Consider the following 26,791-nt stretch of genomic DNA (forward strand, 5'->3'; position numbering starts at 1 on the left):
ATTCCAGGCCTGTGCCCTTCTAAGTATTTTAATTATTTTTAATTCCCATTTCCCTTCCTGCATCCTGCTGCCTCCAGCCCTGGGGAGGGACGGGGATCCAACCAGTGGCTCTGAGCCCTGGGGACATGTCACACAGGGGTGGGACAAGGAGGATGTGACCCATGTGGAAACCACAGAGGGTTTCGATGTGTTTATGAGCCTGGCACAACTTCCTCTGCCCAAATTTCCCAGTGAAGGACTCAGGTTCTCCAGAGACACCCAGGATGTGCAGTGGGAGACCCGTGGGTGACAACCATGACAAAGCTGCGGGACATCTGGGGAGGTGGATTGCATCTCTTTGTGTCCATCCCCTCATCCTGGGATGTGTGTGGGCTGGGAGCCTCTCCCATCACCCCAGAGTGATGCTCTCGTGGAAAAGGTGAGTGGCGCTGGCCACGGGTCACACTCTCACCCCCAGGAAAAGCTCAGGCAAGAGTTATTCTTGAAAAAAAAATAAAAAAGTCGAATTTCCTCTTTTCCTTCCTGGTGCAGGCACGTGGTGGTGAGGTCATGGAGCGCGGCGCTGGCCGCAGGACATGCCTCGGGCTCGGCGTAATCGCGTCCCCGGGGCCGCAGCCGGTTCTGGCCGGAGCGGGGGCAGCTCCGCGCCCCCCCTGCCCCTCCAGCCCCACTTTCCTCCCGGTCAAGCCGCCACATCCTGAGGCTGCCCTCGGGCTCCCAGCGCGGCTTCAGCCTCCCCGCGCTGAAAATCAGCCCCAGATGTGGCCAAACAGCTGCGGCTGCACCAGCGGGGCTGCCCAGGGACACGGGGACAGCAGCAGGGACCTGGTTGGTGGCCAGGTCTGAGAGTCAGGAGCTGCTGGGGATTTGGTCCCACCTGTGGGGCGGCAGGGAATGCTCTCAAAGGAGGGGTGACAGGGACACCCAGGGGCCCCCCAGTCCTTGGGGAGAGGCTGTGGAGCCTCAGCCTCACAGGACATGGGGCAATTCCCGCTGCTCAGTGCCATCCTGGGGCTGTTTTATGGGAAGCAGGATCACTCACTGACAGGATCCAGGCCCCCATTGCTGTGCCACCACCTCCAGCACGAGCTGAGCTGTCCCCAGGAAGGGGTGACAGGGACACCCAGGGCCCTCCCGTCCTTGGGGAGAGGCTGTGGAGCCTCAGCCCTGCTGTGTGGCACAGCCTCAGAGGATGTGGGGCAATTCCTGCTGCTGAGTGCCATCCTGGGGCTGTGTTTAGGGAAGCAGGATTTGGCTGGAGTGCCATCCTGGGGCTGTTTTTTGGGCAGCAGGATGGCTTGGTGACAGGATCCAGGTCCCCATTGCTGTGCCACCACCTCCTCCCAGCGGGTGGCACAGCCCAGCCATGGGGACATTGTGAATTTTAAGAGCCCTGGGGACCTCTCAGGCCCCAGGTCCCTGGCTGAGCGTGGGGCTGCTGGCCCTGCTTGGAGCTCTGGGGCGGGAACCACACGCTAATGAAAAGAGGATGGAAAACTCCTGTGGTTCCTTGGAAATCCTGCACAGCTTCGAGCAGCCCACACCGGCTTCCAGATGTGGCAGCAGCAGCCACGGGATGAAATTCTGATGGATTATCTTTAATTATGAGTGCTGGAGAGGGGGTGGCAGCTCAGATTGGCTCTGCAGCAGTGCTGGGCAGGGCAGCACTGGGGAGCCCCTTCCCCACGGCTGGAATTGGGTTTGGGGTGGCTTGGCTCTGCCTCACGCTCTCCTCATTCAGCTGGGACTTGTCTGGCTCATCTCAGGCCCTAAACTTTGCAAGGTCCTTGGGGATCCTTGATTCATTACATTCCTCTGGGTGTGAGGAATAGTTCTGGGAGCTGCTGACTCTCCATGGCTCGGATACCCTCAGCATCCTGATGCCAATCCTGCATCCTCCCCCTGCCAGAACACGGAATATGCCCCCTACTCAGGGCCCAGCTGAGGGTCCCCTGAGCACTGGGGGACACAAGAGCCCAGGCAGGTTTTTTATCATGTTTTTGTGCTCTTCAGCCTCTCTGGGCACCACGCTGGGGTGGCAGCAGCTCCGAGGACGCTGCGGGGCCAGAGGAGCCGCTGTGCCGGGGGCTGCGGGGCTGCGGGCGGGATGATGGGCGGAGGCGCAGCAGCACACGCCAAGATGCATCAGCCTGTGTTTTTCTGGTGGTGCCTGAAGGTTGTTTGTGCTGTCGCAGGGATGATCCAATGCTCTTGGCGTAGGTGCAAGAGCAGCCTCCGGGCACACGTGCTGCTCTCGGTTGGGAGTGGGGTGATCGTGGTTATCACTGCCCTAAACGCCACTGCAGCCCCCTCCACACTGCTGTGGGACCCTGTTTCTTACCAGTTTTTCATAAGCAAAACTTTTCAGCAGTCCTCAAACCACCCCTTTGTGTAGGAGTGACAGGGGTAGGATGGTCGGGATGGATGGAGAGGAGAGATCTCTGCAGCCAGGGCTGGGAACTTGTGGGTTATTGCAAAGGGCCTGGGTGCAGGGCCCTGCTGGGAGCTGCCAGCCACAGCTGGGGCAGGGCTGAGAGAAGAGAGGGGCAGAGAGGATGAGAGGGTGAGAGAGTAAAAGGGGAAAGAACATAAAAGGCAAGAGCTAAGAGACAAGAGGAAAGAGTAAAAAGTTCCCTTTACAATACCATAAATCTTCTTCTGTGCTGAATATTCTGATTCTCACTAACCAATCTAGTCCAAGATACAAATCCTATAGCATTTCCATACAGCATATAAGAATCATTACATCACCACACTGTGTTACATTTTAAACCCTAAAAACTCCTCTTTGGGCCCTTCTGCCAAGCTGTAGGGTCTGCTCTGACCCTTGGGCCTGTCTGCAAGCAGAGGGTATTGTTCCATCAAAAGGGGATCACCTTCAGCTGGCCACACCATTGTTTTCCAGTTGTTCAGTAACTGAGGGATCTCAAAGCTTGCTTTCATTTCAATCTCACTTATAGTTTCCATATTCTCAAAATCTTTTGCCAGGCAATCATATTTATAAGGCTTTCCTGTTTCATCTTCCCCAACACCTTTGCATCCACAGCACCGATACCACCCAGGGTTGGATGGAGCTTTTGGTCCTTGGATGAGCAGGGAAGCTGCTCACCTGCTGGAAGGACCATTTGTTTTCTTGGAGGAAGCAGCAAGCCACCAAAATTTGAGCCTCCAATCCCACACAAGCAGCTGGAGCCATTTCACCCCATTCCTGCGAGCTGCTCAGCTCCGTTCTGGCACGGGCTGGAATTGTGATGAGCGGGGGGAAGAGAATGGGGAATGTCCCCTGGGAGTGAGGATGAGGACACTGAGATGGGGACGGGAGCTCCGTGTCCAGCTGTGAGGGAGATGGGAAAGGCCGGATTTAGCATCAGCTCTGGCCGGGAGCGTGGGAGCAGCCGGAGCTGCGGGGTTTGCAAGGGAGATGCAGGCCCAGCTCTGTCCCTGCTCCATCCTCATGTGTCCCTTCCCATGGTACCTGGGCTGCCTGGGAGCAGGGGGATGGAATCGATATTTAAATCCCATTTATTTGGCTTTTTGGAGGTGAAAAGATGATTTTAATAAAGCTGAATGGGTTCCTGATCCTCCCCAAGCTGGAGAGAGCTTTGTGAGCCCCCAAACACCTCTCCACCCCCTTACCACCACCCTCTCCCTACCAGCCTTTGCAAATTCAAAATCTCCCATTTTCAGCCCAAAATGAACCCCTTGGCCTGAGCCAGGGCTGCCAGCATAGCTGAGGGGGCAGCGTGTGTGTCCTATCAGCTCCCCCAGGAGCTCCATCTCTTAAAAAACCTGCTTGAACTTCGTCCCTGTGTTGGGAAAGGGGTGGATCCAGGTGTGGAGCCAGTGGTGGCTCCCCTACGAGTTCCATTCCTCCAAAAACCAACCCCAACTTCATCCGTCTGACGGGAAAGGGATGAATCCAATCCGGGTGTGAAGCAACAACCAACTTTCTCAGAACCACCATCCTTCCAAAAACTTGCCTGATCATCCCTCTGATAGGAAAGGGATTAATCCGGGCGTGGAGCCACAACCAGCTTCCTCAGAACCACCATCCTTCCAAAAAACCTCCTGAACTTTATCCCTCCAAAAACCCTCCTGAACTTCATCCCTCTGATGGGAAAGGAATGAATCCAGGTGTGGAGCCACAACCAGCTTCCTCAGAACCACCATCCCTTCAAAAACCTTCCTGAACTTCATCCTTGCCATGGGACAGGTCTGGACTCAGGTGAGCCAGAGAGCTCCCACAGCCAAGGCTTATCAGGGATAAACCACTCCTGGCATCCCTGACCTGCTGTGGCATCCCACCTGCCAGGTGGGGCTCCTGCTCTCCAGGGCCATCCTGGAGCTGTTGGCAGGAGGGAGGAGGCAGCTCCACGGTGCTAAAATCGCTGCTGCTAATGAAAAACAGGCTCCAGGCAGCCAAACAGCTGATCCATGGCCGCCAGCTGAGTAATGCCTCGAATTCCTGGCAGGAGCTGCTTCCTTTTGGGAGGCGAGGGCTCCTTCTCCAGCAGGCAAGGCACTGCTGTCCCCCTGTCCCCATTAACCCCCTTCAGCAATCAGGGAAGGGGATGATGGAGATTACACACTGCTAGGGGTCTGTCCAATCCTTTGTCTGTCCATCTTTGTCCCCCTCCTTGTCTGTCTGTCCATCTTTGTCCCCTTCCAGAAGATGATGGGCAGAAGCTCCAAGGTGCCCATAGAGAAGAGTCCTTGTCCCCCCTGTCCCCATTAACCCCCAGCTGCGCTTCAGCAACCGGGGAATGGGACGATGGAGATTACACACTGCTAGGGGTCTGTCCAATCCTCTGTCTGTCCATCTTTGTCACCCTGCTTGTCTGTTCCATCTTTGTCCTCCTCCTTGTCTGTTCCATCTTTGTCCCCCTCCTTGTCTCTCTGTCCATCTTTGTCCTCTCCTTGTCTCTCTGTCCATCTTTGTCCCCCTCCTTGTCTCTCTGTCCATCTTTGTCCTCCTCCTTGTCTCTCTGTCCATCTTTGTCCCCCTCCTTGTCCGTCTGTCCATCTTTGTCCTCCTCCTTGTCTCTCTGTCCATCTTTGTCCCGCTCCTTGTCTCTCTGTCCATCTTTGTCCTCCTCCTTGTCCGTCTGTCCATCTTTGTCCTCCTCCTTGTCTCTCTGTCCATCTTTGTCCCCCTTCTTGTCTCTCTGTCCATCTTTGTCCTCCTCCTTGTCTGTCTGTCCATCTTTGTCCCCCTCCTTGTCTCTCTGTCCATCTTTGTCCTCTCCTTGTCTGTCCATCTTTGTCCCCCTCCTTGTCTCTCTGTCCCTCTTTGTCCTCCTTGTCTCTCTGTCCATCTTTGTCCTCCTCCTTGTCTCTCTGTCCATCTTTGTCCCCCTCCTTGTCTGTCTGTCCATCTTTGTCCTCCTCCTTGTCCGTCTGTCCATCTTTGTCCCCCTCCAGAAGATGACAGGCATAAGCCCCACCGTGCCCTGTGAGAACACCCCTTGTCCCCAAGGTGTCCCTTTGGCTGGCAAGGATGTCTGTAAGATTTCCGTGTACCAACTAAATAAACTATTCAGTGCAACACAACAGATGTCCCTCAGGGCTGGGGGTCCTGCCGCTTTCAGGGATGGGGGCGAGCAGGGAAAGGAGCTCAGCAGCTCCGGATCGCGCTGCGGGGTGTGGAGCAAGATAAGGCCGTGACTCAGCCTCAGCCTCATCGCTGCTTCCCCTCCTTCCCAGCAAAGCCCCGCCGGCACCTGGGGACCGCGTCTGGGTGTCCGTGCGGAGCCGGGGCCAGCGCTGATGCAAACAGCTGCGGCTGCCGATAAACAAGCGGCCCCGGCGGGCGCACAAACAGCTCCTCTGTTCTGGCTCCGGGCTCTGCTCCTCCCCAGAGCCACCCCAGCCCCGTGCCGGGGGGTGCCACAGGGCTGGCACCCCACCAGCCTGCAGCTGGGCGCGTGTGGGGCTCACATTCCCGGTTTGGGGGGTTCAAGTGGGGTTTAGTCCCACTTTAGGTCAGGGACGGTCCATCACGCACAGAGAGCTGTGGCATCCAGGGAGGGTTTGGTTTGGATGTCACCTTGCTCCTGGCCATGGTGACACACAGGGAGCCCCCAGGTGGTGCTGGGGTCTGGCTGCCCTGGGGCATTCCCAAGGTGCCCCCACCGGTGCCCAGCTGCTCCTGGCAAAGCCCCTGGACCCCCGGCCATGGGTCAGGACCCTCGTGGCAGAGCCAGGGCTGCCCCCACAGTGCGCTGTGAGCTCTGGGTGATGCCCAGCAGGGAATGGGGCACGCTGGGCACCGTGGCCCCCCAGCACCCTCGTTCAGGGTGTGCTGGGGGTGCTGGGGACTCCCCCAGAGCATGGGCACAGCGTCATTGCCCCAGGGTGGGCATCATCCTGCTGCCACCCTGAACCCACAGCTGGTGGCACCTCCTGCCCTGGGTCTCCCCCAGGCTCTGTGGGTGCCCATGAGCAGCTGCCTGGGAAGGTTTGAAGGTTTGGAAGGTTTTTGGCTCCGGCCCTGCCACATTCCTCAGTGGAGGGAGGAGTGGAGCTGGAGCCTGATGTGACTCAGCCGCAGCCACGAGCACTGGGGACATGCTGGTCACCCACACGGGGCTGTCACCCCTCTTTGGTCCCTCCTCTGACATGGGCACCCCTCCCTGACCCCAGGCTGGGCTCTATCAGTGCCCCAGGACCCCCGAGCACGTGCTGGGGTGGCGGGAGGTCTCCTGAGAGCCTCTGTGGTCGAGCAGCCCGGGTTATGATAACTCTGAGCAGGGACTTTCTCCACAGGCGCCGGACACAGCCTGACCCTGCGGTTCCCTCGCTCCCAGCCTGGCTGAATTCCCTGACCTGCATCAGCCAGGGCTGACCCTGTGGGGAGGGGGCTGCTGCCAGGGGAGCCCGAGATCCCCCCCTGATGGGAGCTGGGTACGATGTTCCAGTGTCCCCATGGGTGTCCCAGTGTCCCCATGGGTGTTCCAGTGTCCCTGTGGATATTCCAGTGTCCCCATGGGTGTTACAGCGTCCCTATGGGTGTTACAGTGTCCCCATGGATGTTTCATTGTCCCCATGGGTGTTCTAGTGTCCCTATTGATGTTCCAGTGTCCCCATGGGTGTTCCAGTGTCCCACGGGTATTTCAGTGTCCCCAAGGGTGTCCCAGTGTCCCCATGGATGTTTCATTGTCCCCACGGGTGTTTCAGTGTCCCTATTGATGTTTCAGTGTCCCCATGGATGTTCCAGTGTCCCCATGGGTGTTCCAGTGTCCCTATGGGTGTCCCAGTGTCCCCATGGATGTTTCATTGTCCCCTATGGGTGTCCCAGTGTCTCCATGGATGTTCCAGTGTCCCTTAGGATATTCTAGTGTCCCCATGGGTGTTCCAGTGTCCCTATGGGTGTCCCAGTGTCCCCATGGATGTTCCAGTGTCCCACGGGTGTTTCAGTGTCCCTATTGATGTTCCAGTGTCACCATGGATGTTTCAGTGTCACCATGGATGTTCCAGCATCCCTTAAGGTGTTCCAGTGTCCCCATGGATGTTTTATTGTCCCTATGGATATTCCAGTGTCCCCATGGATGTTCCAGTGTCCCCATGGGTGTTCCAGTGTCCCCATGGGTGTCCCAGTGTCCCCATGGATGTTCCAGTGTCCCCATGGGTGTTCCAGTGTCCCCATGGGTGTTCCAGTGTCCCCATGGACATTCCAGTGTCCTCACTGAGGTTTCAGTGTCCCTATGGATGTTCCAGTGTCCCCATGGGTGTTTCAGTGGTTTCAGTGTCCCCATGGGTGTTCCAGCATCCCTATTGATGTTCCAGTGTCCCCATGGATGTTCCAGCGTCCCCGTGTGGAGCAGGCGGCACGGGAGGGATGGAAGGAGGAGGGGAAGGGGGGGATTTGCTGTGGGATGAAGGCTGCAGCCTCATCACAACATCCTGAGCCCTCCCCTGGCAGCGGCTGGGAGGGAAGTGCCTTCCAAGCCACATTCCTCCACTCCTGAAGGAACTGGCTCGGGACCTTCCCACGGGGATTTCCAGCCTGGGCACACATGGCTGCAGCTTGGATGGGGCTGGTCGGGTCCTGGCTCAGCTGCAGCACTCAGGAGACTGCGGGAGATCATCCTGGCCCTCCAGTGAATCACCGGGAAGGAACTGATTAAGACCTTGCAACATTTTCCTGCTGGAAATAACTTTCTCCACAGAGGCAGCCCGAAGCTGGTCCTAGGATGCAGCTGGGGGGGATTGGATGTGTCACAGGTTTTATTATCCCTGCTTTGGGGGCTTGCTGGCTGGAAAAAGCCTCCCAAAATGAGGGATTGGTTGGGATGTGCTCTCACTCCCATGGGGGTGGGAAGAGAGGGTGTTGCTGAAGGAAGAGAACTGAGGGATGATCCAGCCTTGGCCACGGTGGAGCTGTGGCTGCAGGGGGTGGTGCTGGTGGCTGCTCCAGTCCCCTTTAGGGACAGGGACAGCCACCCTAAACTTTGCCTCCCCCAGTGTTTCTGGCTACGGCGTGGGCACAGAACAGCTGCCACCTTTGGCTGCTCCAGGCCCTTTGGATATGCCACAGGTTTTATCCCTGCTGGAAAAAGCCTCCCGAAATGAGGGATTGGTTGGGATGTGCTCTCACTCCCACGGGGGTGGGAAGAGAGGGAATTGCTGGAGCAGGAGAATTGAGGGATGCTCCAGCCTTGGCCATGGTGGAGATGGGGCTGCAGGGAGGTGGTGGCTGCTGCAGTCCCCTTTGGAACAGGGACCATCCTGCCCTGCCTTGCCTCCATCCCTGCACCCTCTGTGCTGGTGCCAGCAGATGTGGGCACCTCTGGATGCCCAGGAAGCTCCACAGCCTCGTCCCACCTTCCCCCCTTGGCTGGCAGTGCCTGTGTGGTGAGAGGGGCAATTCCTGCACAGCACCAGCATGGTGACAGCGCTGTTCATCCCAGTTTGCAACTGGGAGAGGGACAGCCACCCTAAATTTTGCCTCCCCCAGGTTTTCTGGCTGCAGCGTGGGCAGGGAACAGCTGCCACCTCTGTCACCTCTGCCACCAGCCCCGTTTCTGCCCCGTGACTCAGGGATTTCAGCAGGTTTGGGAAGGGAGGAGGGGCAAAAGCCACTTCCCTGCCAAAAAAAAAGGAGGCGGATGCTGCTCTCGCCCTCTGTCATGCTTGAAGCGGATTAATATTAACCCGTCCGTCCATCCTGCCGTCCCTCTGTCCTGCTCTCTTTCTGTCCCTGCCCCACAGCTTGTCCCATGACCCAGCATATGACACTTTTCCTGTCCCTTTAAAGCAGCGGGCAATGAGTGTGTGGGACATGAGCAGCCCGTGGCCCCAGCCGGTGTGAAGGGGCCTCATGTGCTGCCACGGGGTCCCCGTGAGTCACCCCTGGTGCTGGCATCACTCACCCTTGTCCCTTGGTGTCCATCCTGGTGTCCTCCCAGCGTGGGAGCTGTGAGGCTCCCAGAATAGCTTGTGATGAAAAGTGGGGGTGATGTCTCAGCGTTTTGGGGAGGAAGAGCTTATCTGGGGAGGATGGCTGATTTCTCATGCAGAGCTCTCCCTCCAACCTGTCACCTTCAGCACCTTCAGACCTTTATCTGCTGCTGTTGCTAAGGCACACTGAAGGTGACAAGACCTGTGACATTAATGTGCTGGTGCAGATCTGACACTACCTTGGGGCTGTCACTGCTGTCCCCAGCTCCAGCTGCTTCCCAGCTCTTCCCCATCTCCTCCAGCAGGTCACTGATCCCAACCCTCCACTCTTGGCATCAGCTCTCAGCTCCAAGAAAACCCCTCAGCACTTCTGCAGCCCCAGCAGGGTTTCCGGCCCAGGGGAGCAGATCCTGGAGCACATCCTCCATGCTCGGATGTGGTGGCTGTCACCCACGCGTGGCCCCACCGTTGTCACCGTGTCCTGTTGCAGCCTCATCCCTCTGTGTGTGTGTGTGTGTGGAGCAGTTTGCTTTCGGTTTCCCGTCAGTCAGAGTGCTTGGCACTGCCATGGATCACCTCGTGGCCACTAATCGCTCCCAGTCGCCTGGAAATAAACAGGCAGCGAAGAGGAAAATCCCAGAGCTGGGAATGGGGCTTGTTGTGTGGCTCTGCTGTCCCCAAATCCAGTCCCTCACAGATCCCTGTGCACGGATCTGTCCAGGGATCCACCTGCACCTGTGCAAAGGGATCTGCTTGTGCACATGGGGATCCATCTGTGCACAAATGGGCCCAGCCATGCACGCAGGGATCCACCCATGTACACGTGGATCCACCAATGTGTACATCAATGTATACATGGATCTGTCATGCAAACTGGATCTGTCCATGTAAACATGGATCCGTCATGCAAACATGGATTCACCCATGTACACATGGATCTGTCCATGTAAACATGGATCTGTCCATGCAAACATGCATCTGTCATGCAAACATGGATCCACCCATGTACACATGGATCTGTCCCTGCTAACATAGATTTATCCATGCAAACATGGATCTTTCCATGCCAACGTGGATCTGTCCATGCACACAGGGATCCATCCATGCAAACATGGATCTGTCTGTGCACACTTGGATCTGTCCATGTAAACATGGATCTGTCTGTGCACACTTGGATCTGTCCATGCACACATGGATCTGTCCATGCAAACATGGATCTGTCCATGCACACCTGGATCTGTCCATGCAAACATGGATCTGTCCATGCACACAGGGATCTCTCCATGCAAACATGGATCTGTCCATGCACACCTGGATCTGTCCATGCAAACATGGATCTGTCCATGCACACAGGGATCTCTCCATGCAAACATGGATCTGTCCATGCAAACATGGATCTGTCCATGCACACATGGATCTGTCCTTCCATGTGTGCACCCATCGATGCCCCCGGATCTGTCTATGCTCATGTGAAGCCATCCATGCACAGGATTTGTCCGTGTCTGTGCAGATCTATCACGCACACGTATGCAGCTGTGTGTCCATGCACATCCCTGCAGATGCCTCTGCTGGTGCACGTGTGGGTCCATCCGTGCAGATGGATCTGTGCTCACGTGGGCTGATCAATGCTCATGGATCTATCCGTGCACACCCTTGCTGATGCATCCATCCCTGCACGTTCTAATGGGTGTCCATCATATGTGTGTGCGTCTGTGTGTCTGTCTGCGTCTGTGTGTATGTGCATGTGTCTGTGTGTCTGTCTGTGTCTGTGTGTTTCTGTGTGTGTGTGTGTGTGTGTGTGTGTGTGTGTTTGTCTGTGTGTCTGTGTATGTCTGTCTGTATGTCTCTGTGTTTGTGTGTCTGTGTGTATGTGCATGTGTCTGTGTGTCTGTCTGTGTCTGTGTGTTTCTGTGTGTGTGTGTCTCTGTGTTTGTGTGTCTGTGTGTATGTGCATGTGTCTGTGTGTCTGTCTGTGTCTGTGTGTTTCTGTGTGTGTGTGTGTCTCTGTGTTTGTCTGTGTGTGTCTGTGTATGTCTGTCTGTATGTCTCTGTGTTTGTGTGTCTGTGTGTATGTGCATGTGTCTGTGTGTCTGTCTGTGTCTGTGTGTTTCTGTGTGTGTCTCTGTGTTTGTCTGTGTGTCTGTGTATGTCTGTCTGCATGTCTCTGTGTTTATGTGTGTGTCTGTGTGTGTCCCCAGGGACAAGCAAGCACACACATGTGCCAGGCCCAGAGCTCTGTGCTCTGAGAGAAGTCCCTGCCCATCCAGGGGTGTTGTGTGTATGTTCACACGTTCACAAGTGCCCAGGGGTGACCATATACACACACAGGAGTGTGTGAGCACACACGTGCACGTTCCGTGTGCTTGCATCCACAGCTGTGTGTGTGCACACACGTGTGCCAGGCTCAGGGCTGTGTGTGTGCCCATGGATACCGGTGCCTGGCGTGACCGTGCCCATCCAGGGCTGGTGTCTGTTCCTGGCACGTCTGTGCAGACGTGTGCGTGTGCCCAGGTGAGCACACCGCGTGTGTTTGTGATAACGGGGGCTCACACACGCGCTGCCCCGGGCCGAGCCGAGCCGATCCAATTCCGGGAAATCCGAGCCAATCCGATCATAACCGAGCGGTTCCCGCCTGACCCGAACGGCGCCGATCCGAGCCCAGCGGTGGCGAGTCCAGCCCTCTGAACGACCCGAGCGGTTCCGATCGGATCCTGCCCGACCCGCGCGGTTCCGATGGGACCCGAGCGGTGCAGATGGGAGCCAGCAGCTCCGGCCGGTGCCGCTCGGTGCCCTCCCGGTGCTGGCCCGGCCCGGGCCCCGCGGGGCCTGGCGGCTGGCCAAGTGCTTTCTCATAAACCACATGCTGCCGCGGCGCTATAAAGGGGAGCGCGGCCGCGGCGGCGGCTCAGCCCGGCCCCGCTCGGCCCCGCCGCTGCCGCCGTCTCGCCCGCTCCGCCCGGCCCCGGTCCCACGGCAGCCCCCATGCCCCGCCTCGGAGCCAAGGTACGGCGGCCCCTCCCGCTCCCCGCGGCCGCGGAGACCCCCCCTCAAGCCGGCCCCCGCTGCCACCTGTGCGGGAGCGGCGGCCCCCGGTGTCCCCGTGTCCCCGTGGCGGGTCCCTTCCTCCGGGGGTCCCGCTCCCGCCGGGGGATGCTCCAGCCCCGCCTCGGTTGGCGGTGGCAGTCCCGGAGCCGCGGGGCGAAGCGGCGGCTCCAGCCCCGCTTCCCGGTTCCCGGCTCCCGCCCGGTCACCATTCCCAGCGCCGGCGTCGGGAGGCCCCGGTTTCAGCCCCGGCCCCAGCCCCGTCCCCGGCGGGGGGATGCTGCAGCCCCGGCTCCATTCCCGGACCTGCGCGATGAGGCTCCAACCCCCAGCGCGGCTCCGGCTCCGGCCCCGTCCCGGCTCCAGCCCCGTCCCCAGCCCCGTTCCCGGCTCCAGCCCCGTCCCCGGCTCCAGCCCCGTCCCCAGCCCCGTTCCCGTCTCCAGCCCCGTCCCCAGCCCCGTTCCCGGTGGGGTGAGGCTCCGTTCAGCCGTGGCCACATCTCGGCGGTGGCCCAGGCGGCATCTTGGAGTTTCACAAGAGGGGAGGATTCCTGGATATCATCCAAGGGAAATTCCCCCCCACCCATCACCCAGGCACCCTGTCCCTGCCGGTGCCCCGGGAGCCGGGGGTGCGCCCCCACCCCAGGGTCCCCGCCGCCCCCTCCTCGGGAGTGCTGGCGCTGGGACAAGCCCCGCTTCTCACCGGGGTCCCGCCACCGATCGGGGCCTCCCCGCTTCTTTGCAGGGGGATTGGGAGGGAAATTTGGGACGAGGCCAGAGCTGCTGCATGGAAAGAGCCCGGCGGGTGCAGCTGGGGGGGTCTGGAGGGTGGGAAGAGGATTTTTGGTGATGGGTGGGTCAGTGTGTCAGATGGGCTCTGGAGAGCCAGGGCGGAGGAGGAGATTTGCAGGAGAGACGGAGAAATGGTGCGGGAGAGGGGAGAGGGGAGAGGGACTGGATCGGGAATGTGGAGGTGGCCAAGAGCCACATCCAGGCTTGTGTCACCGGGCCTTGGGAAATTCCCTGCTGACCTGGAGCTCCTAAAAATAGCAGGATGGGGATAGGCTCGGGGTTGGAGGACCACAGTGGGATTATCCCGCTGGACCGTGGCCAAGTCCCGGCTACCACAGAGGTGGTCACGCTGCGGGGTGGTGGAGCGGGGCAGGGGGCTTGGTGGGTGTGTGTGGGTTATCCCTGCTTCAAACTCTCCCCGTGTCGTGCTCAGGTGTGCCTGCTCCGCTGCTCCCTGCTGCTGTCCCTCCTCCTCCTCCTGCTCCGCATCCATGAGACGGAGCAGAACAGCTACTGCGAGCAGATCATCACCGAGAGGCACCTGGCCGAGCTGGAGGAGCTGGTGAGTGCCGTGCCGGGGCTGTGCCGTGCGATGGGGGCTCATTTGGGGCCAGACGGGCACGAAGCAGCTCTTTTTAAGTGCTGAAATAAGGAAATGGGGCGATTTTCAGCTGCCCTAGTGAAGGGATGGTACCCAGGAGCTGAGCATCCCTGGGCACAAGGGACAAGTGGGCACCGGGGGTGACAGATATCGTGCCTTTATCAAAGATGGCCGTGGAAAAGTGACACTAGGAGGTAAAAGAGGAGACAGAAGCAGGAGCGAGGCCGGGACGGGGAAAGGAGCGAGGCTGGATGGGTGCAGGGGCGCGGGGGGGCCGGCGCTGCGGGCTGCTGTGCTTTTTTGGGCGGCTGCGCAGGGGTTAAGCAGAGGAATCCGGCTGCATTCCTGAGTCCAGCTGCTTGCCTGGAAGCTGGGCTGGCAACGGGGCTGTGGGTGGGTGGCAGGCAGCGAGGGGGGCCCGGCCGGGCGATGGAGCCGGGCGATGGGGCCGGCATCCCGCCCAGCCCGTGGGCAGCTCTGGGCGCTGGCAGCCGCCCCGCAGCACGGCCAGCCCAGCCCCAGCCCGTCCAGCTGCCGGGGCCCTATCTCTGTCTCCGTGGCCCTTGGCTCACCTCCGAGCGGGGAATCACGCGGATGTTCAGGGGAGAAGCGGGAATCGGGGGCACGCAGGGATTTGCAGGGTTGTCGCAGATTAAATTCTGCCTGCGGCAAGAGGGGTGTGCGGGCCAGGGACGGGACTCGGGTGTGCAGCCTCCGAGCCCCCGAGAGCTGCTCCGAGCTCGGTGTAACCGCCGTGTCCGGGCTCGCTTCACCTCTTCCTCTTTAACCACCGAGCTGCGGGGCCAGGAGCTTTGCTGTGGGCGAGCTCGGCTTCCTCTGCCCGAGCTCTGTCTGCACAGCACATCCTGGAGCCTTTGCTCTCCGCCCAGGGATTAAAACCGGGTCCGCGGCTGTGGGAGAAAGGGGACGGAGCAGGTTTGAATGGAAGATGTGGTTTTCCTGCCGGGGATTGCAGCCCTCTCCCCGCCGATGGAGGAGCTGGCCCTCGCTCCAGCGCCTGCAGGATAATGGAGCAATTGTTTCCGGGACGGCATCCCAGGCTAGGAGGAGAATTGCCGGCCCGCAATTCTGCCAGCCCTCGCCTTCCCAGCCTGGGATGGCAGCCCGGAGGGAGAGCGTTTGGTTCGGGTGGGTTTTTCCTGCCATTGGAAAGGGTCGTGGCATGGGCGGCCGGCAGCGCTGCGGGTGGGACCCCGGCGCTGTGTGATCCCGGGCAATGTGTGACCCTGGTGTCACGGCCACCTCCTGCACCGCACGATGCTCTTTTGCAGCCTGGATTTAGAGGAGAGAGTGGTGCGGGAGAGAGCCGAGGAGAATGAAGCAGGGCTGGGCTGTGCTGTGGCGCTGGCAGGAAGAGGAGGAGGAGGAGGAGGAAGAGAGGCGGGGTGGGAGCAGGCAGGGAAAGGCAGGAGAAGGTCCGTGAATTTGGAAGTACAACATCCTGATGGGAGCAGGAATCCTGAGCTCACTCCTGCCACTGCATCAACCTTAGGAGGAGGAGTGTGGGGTGGGATGGGATGAGCAGGAATGGGAGCAAAATCCTCCTCGCCCTGTGGATTTGGGGGTCTCAGGCACCCCATGCCCAGAGCATGGCATATGTGGGGCTCAGCGCTGTCCCTGGGCATGTGGGTGACATCCTGCTTTGTCCTTCCTGGGGATGTGGGTGACATCCTGCTTTGTCCTTCCAGGCGGACACCCAGATGCAGCACCCGGGCAGGGTCTCCTTCAAGTTCATTGACAAGATGCAGTTGGTGAGTGGTTTCTTGCTGGGGACAGTAGGGGACAGGCATTAGGGCTGGCTGGGGCAAGGTGGGGGTCCCCAGATCCCCACTCTCCCCTCTCATCCCCCTTTGTAGGAGGGACCCATCCTGCTAGGCCACTTTGGGAACCCTGTGGGATTGTAGAAAGGCATTTGGTGCCTCTGTGCCTCAATTTCCCCCGACAGAGTGGGACGCCCATCTGGTAACCGCTGTCACTTTTTGTCACTGTGTCCTTGCAGAACGACTCCACCTGCTATGTGAAAGCTGCTTTTCCCTTGATGGGCAAGATCCTGGAGAGAACAGAGTTCAAGGAGAACTCGTCCAATGCCAAGAAGATGGAGACGGTGCGCAGGATGTACAAAAGCATCGATGACAACATGGACCCCTGCATCAGGGAGGAGGATGATGAGGAGAGAATGGTACAGTCACCACAGCCCGGTGGGGCTTTGGGCCTGGGTCCTCATCCTGGGGTGCAATGGGATGTGCAGAGTGTCCTGGGGTGCAATGGGATGTGCAGAGCATCTTGGGGTGAAATGGGGTATCCAGAGTGCCCTGGGTTGAAATAAGGTGTTGAGAGTGTCCTGGGGTGCAATGGGATGTCCAGGATATCTTGGGGTGCAATGGGATGTGCAGAGCATCCTGGGCTGCAATGGGATATGCAGAGTGTCCTGGGGTGCAGTGGGGTGTCCAGAGCATCTTGGGGTGAGATGGAGTGTCCAGTGTTTCATCCTGGTGTGCAATGGGATGAGCAGAGTGTCCTGGGGTGCAATGGGGTGTTGAGAGTGTCCTGGGGTGCAATGGGGTGTGCAGAGCGTCTTGGGGTGCAATGGGATGAGCAGAGCATCCTGGAGTGCAATGGGATGAGCAGAGTGTCCTGAGGTGCAATGGGATGAGCAGAGTGTCCTGGGGTGCAATGGGGTGTTGAGAGTGCCCTGGGGTGCAATGGGATGAGCAGAGTGCCCTGGGGTGCAATGGGGTGTGCAGAGCATCTTGGGGTGCAATGGGGTGTGCAGAGCATCTTGGGGTGCAATGGGGTGTGCAGAGTGCCCTGGGGTGGGTGCAATGGGATGAGCAGAGTGCCCTGGGGTGCAATGGGATGAGCAGAGTGTCCTGGGGTGCAATGGGATGTTGAGAGTGTCCTGGGGTGCAATGGGGTGTGCAGAGCATCCTGGGGTGCAGTGGGGTGTTGAGAGTGTCCTGGGGTGCAATGGGGTGTGCAGAGTGCCCTGGGGTGCAGTGGGGTGAGCAGAGTGCCCTGGGCTGGGTGTGTGGCAGGGCTGTGGAGCAGAGCAGAGCAGAGCTGGGCTGTGCATGGACATGGAGCCACGAGGAACCAGCAAGTCCTGCCTTGGGAGCGCTGTGGTATCTGTGGGGGTGACACCGGGCGGTCATGGAGCTGATGCTGAGCCTGGTGCCTCCTCCAGCTCTCACAGATGTGCTTCAAGGAGTTCACCACGTCCCCCTACGAGATGCTGGTGCTGGTGAAGGATTTTTTCCAGGACATCAAGCGCCTGCTGGAGGAACAGGAGACTTTTGCCAAGGATTGCAGCCGAGTCTATCGCAGGGTGTGCCTGGGACCCAAGAAGGCTGGATCCTCACCAGGTGAGATGCCAAGGCTTGGCCTCTGCCCAGTAAACCTGTGCCAGTCTGGGGGGCTTGGGCTCGCTGCATGGAGCACCTTAAGAGTCGTGTGTCTGTGGGTGTGGCACGTGTCCACCTTGTCCCCTTTCCTGTGTCAGCGAGCTCTGCATCAGTGTCAGGGGAGAAGGGGCTGGCTGCCATTTGAAGGTGGGATTTGGGCTAAATCCTGCTGGAACAAGGCAAGGGAGAGATGTGAGGGGGACCAAGGAGGCATTTGGGCTCTATCTCAGAGCCCCAATGCCGGGTGGAGCATAACAGAAACGGAGGGACTGCTGTGCCACCAACACGCTGCATGACCTTGGCTGTGTCACTTCAGCTGCCTCGTGCCTCAGTTTCCCCTGGCCAAGCCTTCGGGGCGAGTGTTGCTGCCGGGCTGGAGGAGCCCTGTGGTGCCGTCCGCGCTTCCACGAGCGCCCGTGCTGTGTTTGCATGGAGGAGATGTCCCAGTGTCACCCCATGTCGGAGCTGTGCCATGTCCTTGTGCCGTGGGGACCTTAAACGTGGCTCTCTGGCTCCTGCAAGTTGTGACTAACACACTGCCACCAGCTCAGGGGACCCGGTGACTCGGGTTTGCTTCATCCCACCCGCTGCTTGTCACCCTCACGCTGCTCCTGCCTGTTCCCTGCCTCTCCCATTTTTGAGGGGCTGTTTGACCCGCCTGCCTGGGGCTGCGGGGAGGGACGGGGACAATGCCCCCGACCTCAGATCTGCTGCCTGTGCCCCTCTTGGAGGCTGGTGACCCCACGGCTGTCTCTTCTCTCTCCTTCTTTCAGGTGTGGGGACAGATCCTGACTGCAATTGCCTGTCCCCTGCCCTCCCTTCTGCCACCCAGCCCTCCCTCTCTGCTGCCGCTGGCAGGGACACGGCACCCGCTAGCACCCGGGTCCCTTCCAGCCTCCTCCATGCCACCCTCGCTGACTTAGAGGCCCCATCTCAGCCCCCCAGTAGCACGGACGGGGGCTCAGGGACCGAGGAGGTCCCGGCTGCCGTGCTAGGTGACACAGCGCTGGCCCCCGGGATGAAGCAGACAGCTCCAGGCAGCAGTGCCGAAGCCCTCCAGGATCCGGCCGGGACGCTGAGCCTGGCGCCGGGTGACATCCCCGTCCTCCGCGGGGATGGAGAGCTGGTGGAGTGGGGCACCGGGCACCTGCCGCAGGATCCAGGCCAGCAGTGGGGAGGCTCCATCCTCCCGGAGCAGCGCGGCGGGCTCAGGACCAGCCCTCCGACAGCATCGCCCGGCGCAGCCCGGATCCGCCCCGCGGCTGTCACACAGCTCCGCTTCTCCAGGATGGCCCCGGAGCTGCGAGCCCCGGGCAGGGACAGGGCCAGGGCGTGGGGCTGGGGGCTCAGCCGGCTGCGGGGCCCCGAGGATGGCGGCGGGGCCGGGCCCAGCTTTGACTCTGCCTTTGTTCTGGGCGCAGAGCAGCGCAGGAAGGAGCCGCCCGCCAGCGAGGGCCGCCAGGAGCCCCTCATCTACATTACGGTGGCCAGTGTGGTGGCCGTCCTGCTGGCCACGGGAGGGCTGCTCTTCTACAAGTATAAATCCAGGGTAAGACCCCACCTCGGCTCCTCCCCGGGCACCGAGATTCTCTCCTGCCTCAGTTTCCCCACTTGTCTCCTGGCCAGTGTGGGTTGAGCCCCATTTTCCTCATAATTTTGGGGTAAGACCCCACCTCATCTCTGCCCCGGGCACCAAGAGTCTCTCCTGCCTCAGTTTCCTCTCTTGTCTCTTGGCCAGCGTGGGTTAATCCCCATTTCCCCATAATTTTGAGACTCGGGGACAATTAATTGGTGATGCTGAGCGCGGTGGGAGGATGTTATTTGGGATTTGCCACCCTGCTGCTGCAGCCTCCTCCCCTTCCCCTGGGCTCATTTCCTCCCCCACTTTGTTTCCGCCCTGGGCACCAAGATCCTGCCTCAGTTTCCCCACTTGTCTCCTGGCCAGTGTGATTTCAGCCCCATTTTCCCCATAATTTTGGAGTAAGACCCCACCTCGTCTCTGCCCTGGGCACCAAGATTCTCTCCTGCCCCAGTTTCCCCACTTGTCTCTTGGCCACTGTGGGTTAATCCCCGTTTCCCCTATAATTTTCCTATAATTTTGAGACTGGGGGACAATTAATTGGTGTTGTTGAGCATGGTGGGAGGATGTAATTTGGGAGATTTGCCACCCTCCTCCCCTTCCCCAGGGCTCATCTCCCTCCCTCCACACAGGTCCTGCAGCGGCCGCTGGAGGATGGAGGCTGCGACCCCGAGGAGCCAGAGAGGAGGTGGGTGTGACCTTCATGGGGGGGCTTTGGGGACCCCCACTCTGGGTGACCCTGCTCTAAACCCCCCATCTTTCTGTCACAGGGCGCTGCAGGGAGCAAGGGAATGTTCAGAGCTGGAGACTCAGGATCTCTGAGGTGATCAGGGGCTGGGTGAGGACAATATTGTGTCCCCATCGGTGCTGACCTTGGCCATGGCCAGGGAAATTCTGGGTGGGAAGACACGGACAGGAGCAGGTCTGCTCCCCGGCGCTGCCAGCATGTGGTTTCGCAGCTCGTTAATCCATTACTGGCACTTTCTTAATATACATAGTATTTTTTCCTGTGGTTTTCGTGTGTTTCTCCCCACGCTGCCCTCCCTGGCAGAGCCCCAGCTCCTGCTCATCTCTCTGCTCCTTTTCCCAGGGCCCCAGGCAGGATGTGAAGCTGCTCGGGGGACGGATGCGGACGGAAGGAAGGTTGGCACGCGCCGGCCTCACCGCGATCCCACCGTGACGCTGACACTCCCTCTGCCCTCGCCCCGTGCCCGTGGCCAGAGACTGCAAAAAACTCCCTGGCAGGGACAGAAGGATGGGGGGATGTGCCCTGAGTGGGACCCCTGGGCAGCAGGAAGCGAAGAAGGGCTGGAGCCATGCCTGCAGGCTGGTGTGACGCTGCGGTGCTGAGCAGGACCATGGAGTGCTGGATGTGGGCGATGGAGCTGATCCGGCTCGAACACAGCCAGGGCTGGATGAAGATGGAAGGAATTGGCTCCCCAAGTCCTCTGGCTCTTCTCCCATCCCAGCAGAGTGGGTTTGGAGCAGCACCCACCGCCCCTCTTCACCCTGCCTTTCCTGAGGCTTCAACTGGAGCATCCTGAATTCTGGGGGGACCCCCAGCCCTGACTTGCAACTCAAACCCTCACACTGTGAATATTTAAAGCCCACCCATCCCTGCACGGGGCTGGGTTTGGGGTGACCCTTGGCACCATCCCAGCCCCTCCCCATCCTCCTGTTGTTAGGGCTTATTTTTTATTTTTTAGTAGAGTGGATGAAAGTCTTTATCCTGCACAAGTGTTCTGGGGGGGGCCGTGTGCCCCTCACAGGGTCCTCACCACGAGCTGGCCTCGCTGGGATTCCATTTCTTTGGTGACTGCGCTTTGGAGAAGGGAATGGGGCTGGGAAAGATGGGATCTACGTGGGTGTAAGAGCTGGAACTGCCCCAGCTGGGCACCCTGGGGCTTTGGGAAGAGCCTGGTTTGGGACACACCAGCCCTGGAGATGCTCTGAAATCCAACGGCTCCCTCCAGCCCCGGATGAAGCGTGGCCCCTGCGCTGCTCTGGGGATTTCAAGCATTATTTTTATATGAAGGATGAAAATACGGACAAACCCAACTGTTTTTAAAGAAAGCATCGCTATTAATTAGGGGTTTTTTATATAAATATATATATATATATGTGTGTGTATTTATGACTGGCAGAAGGAGGGGGTTCCTGGGCGAGGGACTGGTGTAAATCAGGATAAAAGCCCTGATGCAGCAGGAAGTCTGGGGCCAAACTCCTGGTGGTGTAAGTCACCAGTTTACACTGTGGAGGAGCTGCTCCTGGGGGAGAAAACTTGCCTTTACCCATGTTGGATTTATTTTGCCTTTTTTTTTTTGTTGTTGTTGTTTGGTTGGGGCTTTTTTGTTGGTTTTGGGATGGGTTTGTTGTTTTTTTTTTTTTTTTTTTTTTTTTTATACAATGAAATCCTGAAATATTTTATACAAAGGCATTTAAAAGTCTATTTAAAGAAAATAATGGAAAACAACTTGTATATTTAATATTATTAATAAACAGAGAGGTGTAGCTTGGTGTAAGTGTGGGATGAAAGGGGGGACTGAGCTGTCTCAGCCCTGGGGTCCCTGAGGAGGTGATTGGGGTTGAGTTCTGGTATTTTTACCCTGACCTGCTTCTCTGTGGATGCATGTGGGAGTTCATGGTCACTGGAATGAGGGCAGAGGGATTTATTTGCCCTTCCTGCCCCAGCTCTGCTGGCATTGCTGAGACCTCCAGGCACCAACTCTGGTGCCGGGGGCCCCCCAAAATCTGTGTGAACGGTTGGGAAGCAGCTGTTTAAAGCAAACACACTTGAAGCAAAGTTTCCTGGAGCACTTTGCTTCGAGTGACACTCCTGGAAGAGGCATTTCCTCCCTCCTGCTGCTCCCCCTGCTTCCCTTCCTTCTTTCCAGGAGCAGGGGAGCCCCACATCCTACTCCCCCTGCACACATCCAGCATCTCCAGGGGGATTCCAGAGTCTCCCACATCACCCTGGGTCCCTTCCAGCCCATGGGCTGTGCAGGGTGAGCACCCCCATTGCTCATCCAAGGGGGTGGCAAGGGCAGGAGGGGATTTGGGAGCCTTCTGCGAGTGCCAGGGTCGAGCTGCTGCCCTGTTTGCTGACAAACAGGATTCCTCGAGGGGAGCTGACTCAGCCCAGCCCTTCCTCTCCCCAGCAGCGGCCGGGGGTTTCCCAGGTCCACATCCCCTTCCCAGGGAAGTGGGACCTATTTATATCCTGCTGGATCCATGCCACGGTCATTATGGTCACATGTGGGGGGTGTTTGAGGCCAGAGGCTGCTCTTAGGGGTGGGCACCGTGCCCGGGTTTGGGGATGCTGAGGGCAGTGAGTCCCTGGCCTGCTCCAGGATGCTCCAGGGTGCCCCAGGCACCTCCACAGCTGGACAGGAGAAGGTGGCTGGAGCTGGATGATGGGAGCTTGAGGCTGTGGCAGAGCTGGGGGGCAGAGGTGAGAGCAAGCCAGGCTGCCTGGCATATTTTATTTTTTCACCAGTCCCCAACCCCTCTCTACTTACACCCCCCAGTCCCTCACCCCTGACTTTTTCTGGCTGCTCTGTGTGCTCTAAAAGCACCTGGAAACCGCAGGAAAAAAGCTGAACTCTGTCTCCCTGCCCTCAGGTACAGGCCAGGAGGGTCCCTCTGCTCCTCATGCTCCCAGCAGGGGCCTTTTCCCCACTCTGTGAGGGGGCAGGATGTGATTCCCTACTCTGGGCACCTTCCACCCCCAGCCCCTTTGATCTGGAGGGCAAAACCTGCTCTCAGCCCCCCACTCAGGAACCCCATGGGGCTCCATCCCTGTCCCTCAGCACTTGTAGGGGAGGGTAGAAAAGAACCCCCCCAACCTGGGGCATGGAGGGTGAGGGCACCTGGGGGTCCCTCATGGGGTGAGTTTGGCACTGCAGAAAGGAGCTTTGATGGGATAAGAACAGGGAGATAGGGGGAAAAGATGGATGGTGGGAGGGGAAAGCATCAGCAAGGACCTGAAGCACGGGCTGGCACGGAGTGGCACAGACTGTGGTCACCGGGTGTCCCCACACCCCTGCTGCTTGTGCCATTGGCAGGGCCGGGACACCTCAGGCTCATGCCGTTGTTCCAAAACCTCCCAAGCACTCGGAGATCCCCCAGGATGTGCTGAGACCCCCGGCAGGAGCCCCCAGAGAGCTCTGCCCGCCCTGGGAGCGTCCCCAGCGCCACCGCAGAGCTGCTGACGGGGCAGGAGCGGCGGAAAGGCCCCGCGGGCCCGGGGCACGGCGGCTCCGGGACAGGGGTTTGGCCCGGGAACTGCTGCAGGATTTAGGTGCCCAGAGGCCGTCTTGTGGCCAGACAAAGTGATTTTGGTTAAAAACCGTTATCTGCTGTTTCCCCCGTGGGTTTTAACCCACACGCTGATGTTTTCCCAGCTTGGATTTTAAGGGAACAGCCCGGGGAAGTGAAGGAGGAGCAGGGCTCAGGCCCAACCCGTCCCGGCTGCCTGAGGGGCGTTCGGGGATGGGGTCGGGCTGGTTCCCCCGCCTGTCTGTCTGTCTGTCCGGGAATGTCCCCAGAGCCCGTGTGGGGACTCTCTGGAGCCCCTCGGTGTCCCTGAACCGGGACAGATTGGTTGTTACCCTCCCTGGAATGCAGGAACCAGCAGAGCCCGCTGCAGGACAGTGAAGAGGAGGAGTAGGGGAGGAAGGCCTGGCCAGGCTCAGCGCCCCAAAAAGGACTCAGCGACCCCAAAAAGTGCTCAGCGACCCCAAAAATTGCCCAGCACCACCGCGCCGGGCTGGGGATGTGGGTGGGTGAGTGCAGGGACGCGGTGGCTCCGCTCGGCTCGTTAATGGCTAATGAGGGCCGGGAGGGCACTGCCCTGACCCCGGGCTGGCACCGAGCAGGGACCGCGGGGCCAGCACGGCCGAGACTGCCTGGGGCCAGGGAACCGGCACCGAGGGGGTTAACACAGCTGGGATGGGCACATACACACCTGGGGTGGGCACGCACCTGGGGATGGGCACACACACACCTGGGACCGGGCACACACACACCTGGGGTGGGCACACACACAGCTGGGGTGGGCACACACACACCTGGGATGGGCACACACACAGCTGGGATGGGCACCTGGGATGGGCACGAACACACCTGGGGTGGGTGCACACACACACCTGGGGTGGGCACACACACACCTGGGGTGGGCACACACACCTGGGGTGGGCACACACACCTGGGATGGGCACACACACAGCTGGGATGGGCACACACACACCTGGGGATGGGCACCTGGGATGGGCACGAACACACCTGGGGTGGCCGCACACACACACCTGGGGTGGGCACACACACCTGGGGTGGGCACACACACACCTGGGATGGGCACACACACAGCTGGGATGGGCACACACACACCTGGGGATGGGCACCTGGGATGGGCACGAACACACCTGGTGTGGGTGCACACACACACCTGGGGTGGGCACACACACCTGGGGTGGGCACACACACACCTGGGATGGGCACACACACAGCTGGGATGGGCACACACACACTTGGGGTGGGCACACACACACACCTGGGGTGGGCACACACACCTGGGGTGGGCACACACACACCTGGGATGGGCACACACACAGCTGGGATGGGCACACACACACCTGGGGTGGGCACACACGCACACCTGGGGATGGACACACACACCTGGGGTGGGCACACACACAGCTGGGATGGGCACACACACCTGTGGATGGGCACACACACACCTGGGGTGGGCACACACACACACCTGGGACTGGATACACACCTGGGCATGGGCACCCACAGCTCAGGGACCAGACACACTCCTTGATATTTTATTTTTTCACTGATTTACTTTTACCCCTGTTTTATTCAAACTATTTTCCTGATTAATCGTGTTTTTCCTCCTGCTTTATTCTTCCCTCTGAGAAAACACCATTTTTGTTTTTTACCCTGAAAACCTTCATTCTTTAGCTTCAGCTTTTGTTTCCCAATGAATGAATCAATTAATTTCTGTAACTTATTTAGTTTCTGTATTCATTTAGAAAAATTATATACAAATTTATATAATTTATGAATTAAATTTATATAATTCAGTTATTCAACATATAAATTTATGCACATTATACTATGTATAAAATGAATTGATGCAAATTTTGCAGTTTATAATAACTTATAAATGTAAATGTATATACCTTATAAATAAGTTAATATAGATACGTTTATAACTTATGTATGTTATAAATTAACATATATAATGTATATAAATTATAAATAAATTAACATATTTTACAGGTTTATATATAATTAATATTTCATATATATGGCTGCTATTTAATGTATAAAATTAATGTATAAAATTAATGTATAAAATTAATCCTTATAATTGCTTCATTTAGTCTAAGTAATTAATTAATTCGTTTAAATGTTTAAATACAATGCCTCTATAAACATTTGTATATAAATTTATTTAAATTATGTAATTATTGCGGTTAATTGGGATTTGGCCGGCGCTGAGGTTCCACTTCCCTGTTTGACCACGCCCCCAGTTTGACCACGCCCCCACACCATAACCACGCCCCCACACCATAACCACGCCCCCACACCATAACCACGCCCCCCACACCATAACCACGCCCCCACACCATAACCACGCCCCCACACCATAACCACGCCCCCACACCATAACCACGCCCCATCTGGCCCCGCCCCCTCAGCGCCCTCCCCTCCTTGTCCGCCAGGGGCCGCCCTGCCGCTCTCCCGCTCCCCGCTGCCTCAGCACCCCGGCGGGTGCGCGGTGACGCCACGGCGCAGTGACGTCTCGAGGCCCCGCCCCTGGCGCGGCGGCCGCAGACCCGCCGCAGGCACCGCGCCGGCGGCAGCGCACCGAGCGTGAGGGACCGGCCGGGCCGAACCGAGCCAGAGCCGCCCGCGGTGCTCCCCCGTCCGCCCCGCCGTACCGTGCCCCCTTTCGTCCCGCCGGCGGCCGCGGCCCGCCCAGCGTTCACTGCCGCATCAGGATGTCGGTGCCGGAGCCCGCCGGCGGCGAGGAGAAGCAGGCCAAGGAGGTGGAGGACGCCGAGAAATATTCCTTCATGGCCACCGTCACCAAGGCACCCAAGAAGGTAGCGAGGGGAGCGGGGGATCAGATCCGTGTTAGGGCGAGCAGCCCCCGGCTGTGGTGGGGGAGGACTCTCGGTTAGGGGGGAGGCAGCCCCCGGTTGCCGGCAGGAGCCCTCCGCTGCTGGGGAGCAGCCTGGGCTGGGGGAGAGCACAGCCCGTGGTGCTGGGGGTGAACAGCTCGAGGTTCGGGGGGATCAGCCCGTGATGCTGGGGGAGCACAGCCCGTGGTTCACGGGGAGCACAGCCCGTGCTCCTGGGGGAGAACAGGCCCTGATTCAGGGGGTGAACAGCCCGTGGTTCAGGGGGTAATCAGCCCGTGGTTCTGGGGGAGCACAGCCCGTGGTCCTGGGGGAGAACAGGCCCTGATTCAGGGGGAGCACAGCCCGTGGTTCTGGGGGAGCACAGCCCGTGGTCCTGGGGGAGAACAGGCCCTGATTCAGGGGGAGCACAGCCCGTGGTTCTGGGGGAGCACAGCCCGTGGTCCTGGGGGAGAACAGGCCCTGATTCAGGGGGAGCACAGCCCGTGGTTCTGGGGGAGCACAGCCCGTGGTTCTGGGGGAGCACAGCCCGTGGTTCTGGGGGAGCACAGCCCGTGGTCCTGGGGGAGAACAGGCCCTGATTCAGGGGGTGAACAGCCCGTGGTTCTGGGGGGAATCAGCCCGTGGTTCACGGGGAGCACAGCCCGTGGTTCTGGGAGCAGAACAGCCCCTGGTTCAGGGGAGCAGCTCCCGGCTGCGGGGTGAGAGCCCCCCCGGTCTGGGGCAGCAGTAGCCCCTGGTCGGGGGGCTCAGCCCCGGTTGGGGGGGGATGCAGCCTCCGGTTCGGGCCGGGGAGAAGCCA

The 26,791-nt window shown here is 59.0% G+C and overlaps 2 protein-coding genes across 6 annotated transcripts in view; both read left to right on the forward strand.

Annotated features, from left to right (window-relative positions):
• Positions 1-12,323: 12,323 nt before the first annotated feature.
• CSF1 (colony stimulating factor 1) lies at positions 12,324-21,346 on the forward strand. Of its 4 annotated transcripts, none has more exons than XM_063178180.1 (9): positions 12,324-12,402; positions 13,667-13,795; positions 15,544-15,606; positions 15,855-16,034; positions 17,040-17,217; positions 18,030-18,805; positions 19,468-19,523; positions 19,606-19,658; positions 19,926-21,346. In XM_063178180.1, exons 1-8 carry the CDS (start codon positions 12,382-12,384, stop codon positions 19,655-19,657), a joined length of 1,455 nt encoding a protein of 484 aa, XP_063034250.1. In that variant the 5' UTR covers positions 12,324-12,381; the 3' UTR covers position 19,658; positions 19,926-21,346. The 4 variants fall into 4 exon arrangements, with proteins under 4 accessions (XP_063034250.1, XP_063034251.1, XP_063034249.1 ...); XM_063178181.1 differs by having other exon boundaries at positions 18,678-18,805; XM_063178179.1 differs by lacking the exon at positions 12,324-12,402 and having other exon boundaries at positions 13,401-13,795; positions 19,606-19,673.
• A 4,396-nt stretch (positions 21,347-25,742) lies between these two features.
• AHCYL1 (adenosylhomocysteinase like 1) overlaps positions 25,743-26,791 on the forward strand; it is a 34,401-nt gene continuing 33,352 nt past the window's right edge. Inside the window, exon 1 of one of the 2 annotated variants that reach the window (XM_063178187.1) lies at positions 25,743-25,953. In XM_063178187.1, the coding sequence (XP_063034257.1) occupies positions 25,849-25,953 (105 nt within the window). In that variant the 5' untranslated portion in view covers positions 25,743-25,848. The remainder of the gene's footprint in view (positions 25,954-26,791) is intronic. The other variant, XM_063178186.1, reaches the window with a different exon arrangement.

The sequence above is a fragment of the Melospiza melodia genome, chromosome 28 (assembly GCF_035770615.1).
Source record: "Melospiza melodia melodia isolate bMelMel2 chromosome 28, bMelMel2.pri, whole genome shotgun sequence".
In the NCBI taxonomy this organism is placed as follows: Eukaryota; Metazoa; Chordata; class Aves; order Passeriformes; family Passerellidae; genus Melospiza; species Melospiza melodia.

Bases quoted from the DNA above. Each gene is read 5' to 3' on its own strand.
- CSF1 (XM_063178179.1), top strand. From the start codon at position 13,496: ATGGGGATAGGCTCGGGGTTGGAGGACCACAGTGGGATTATCCCGCTG. The intron at 13,796-15,543 runs GTGAGTGCCGTG...TTGTCCTTCCAG, and splicing joins TGGCCGAGCTGGAGGAGCTG to GCGGACACCCAGATGCAGCA. The intron at 15,607-15,854 runs GTGAGTGGTTTC...GTGTCCTTGCAG, and splicing joins TCATTGACAAGATGCAGTTG to AACGACTCCACCTGCTATGT.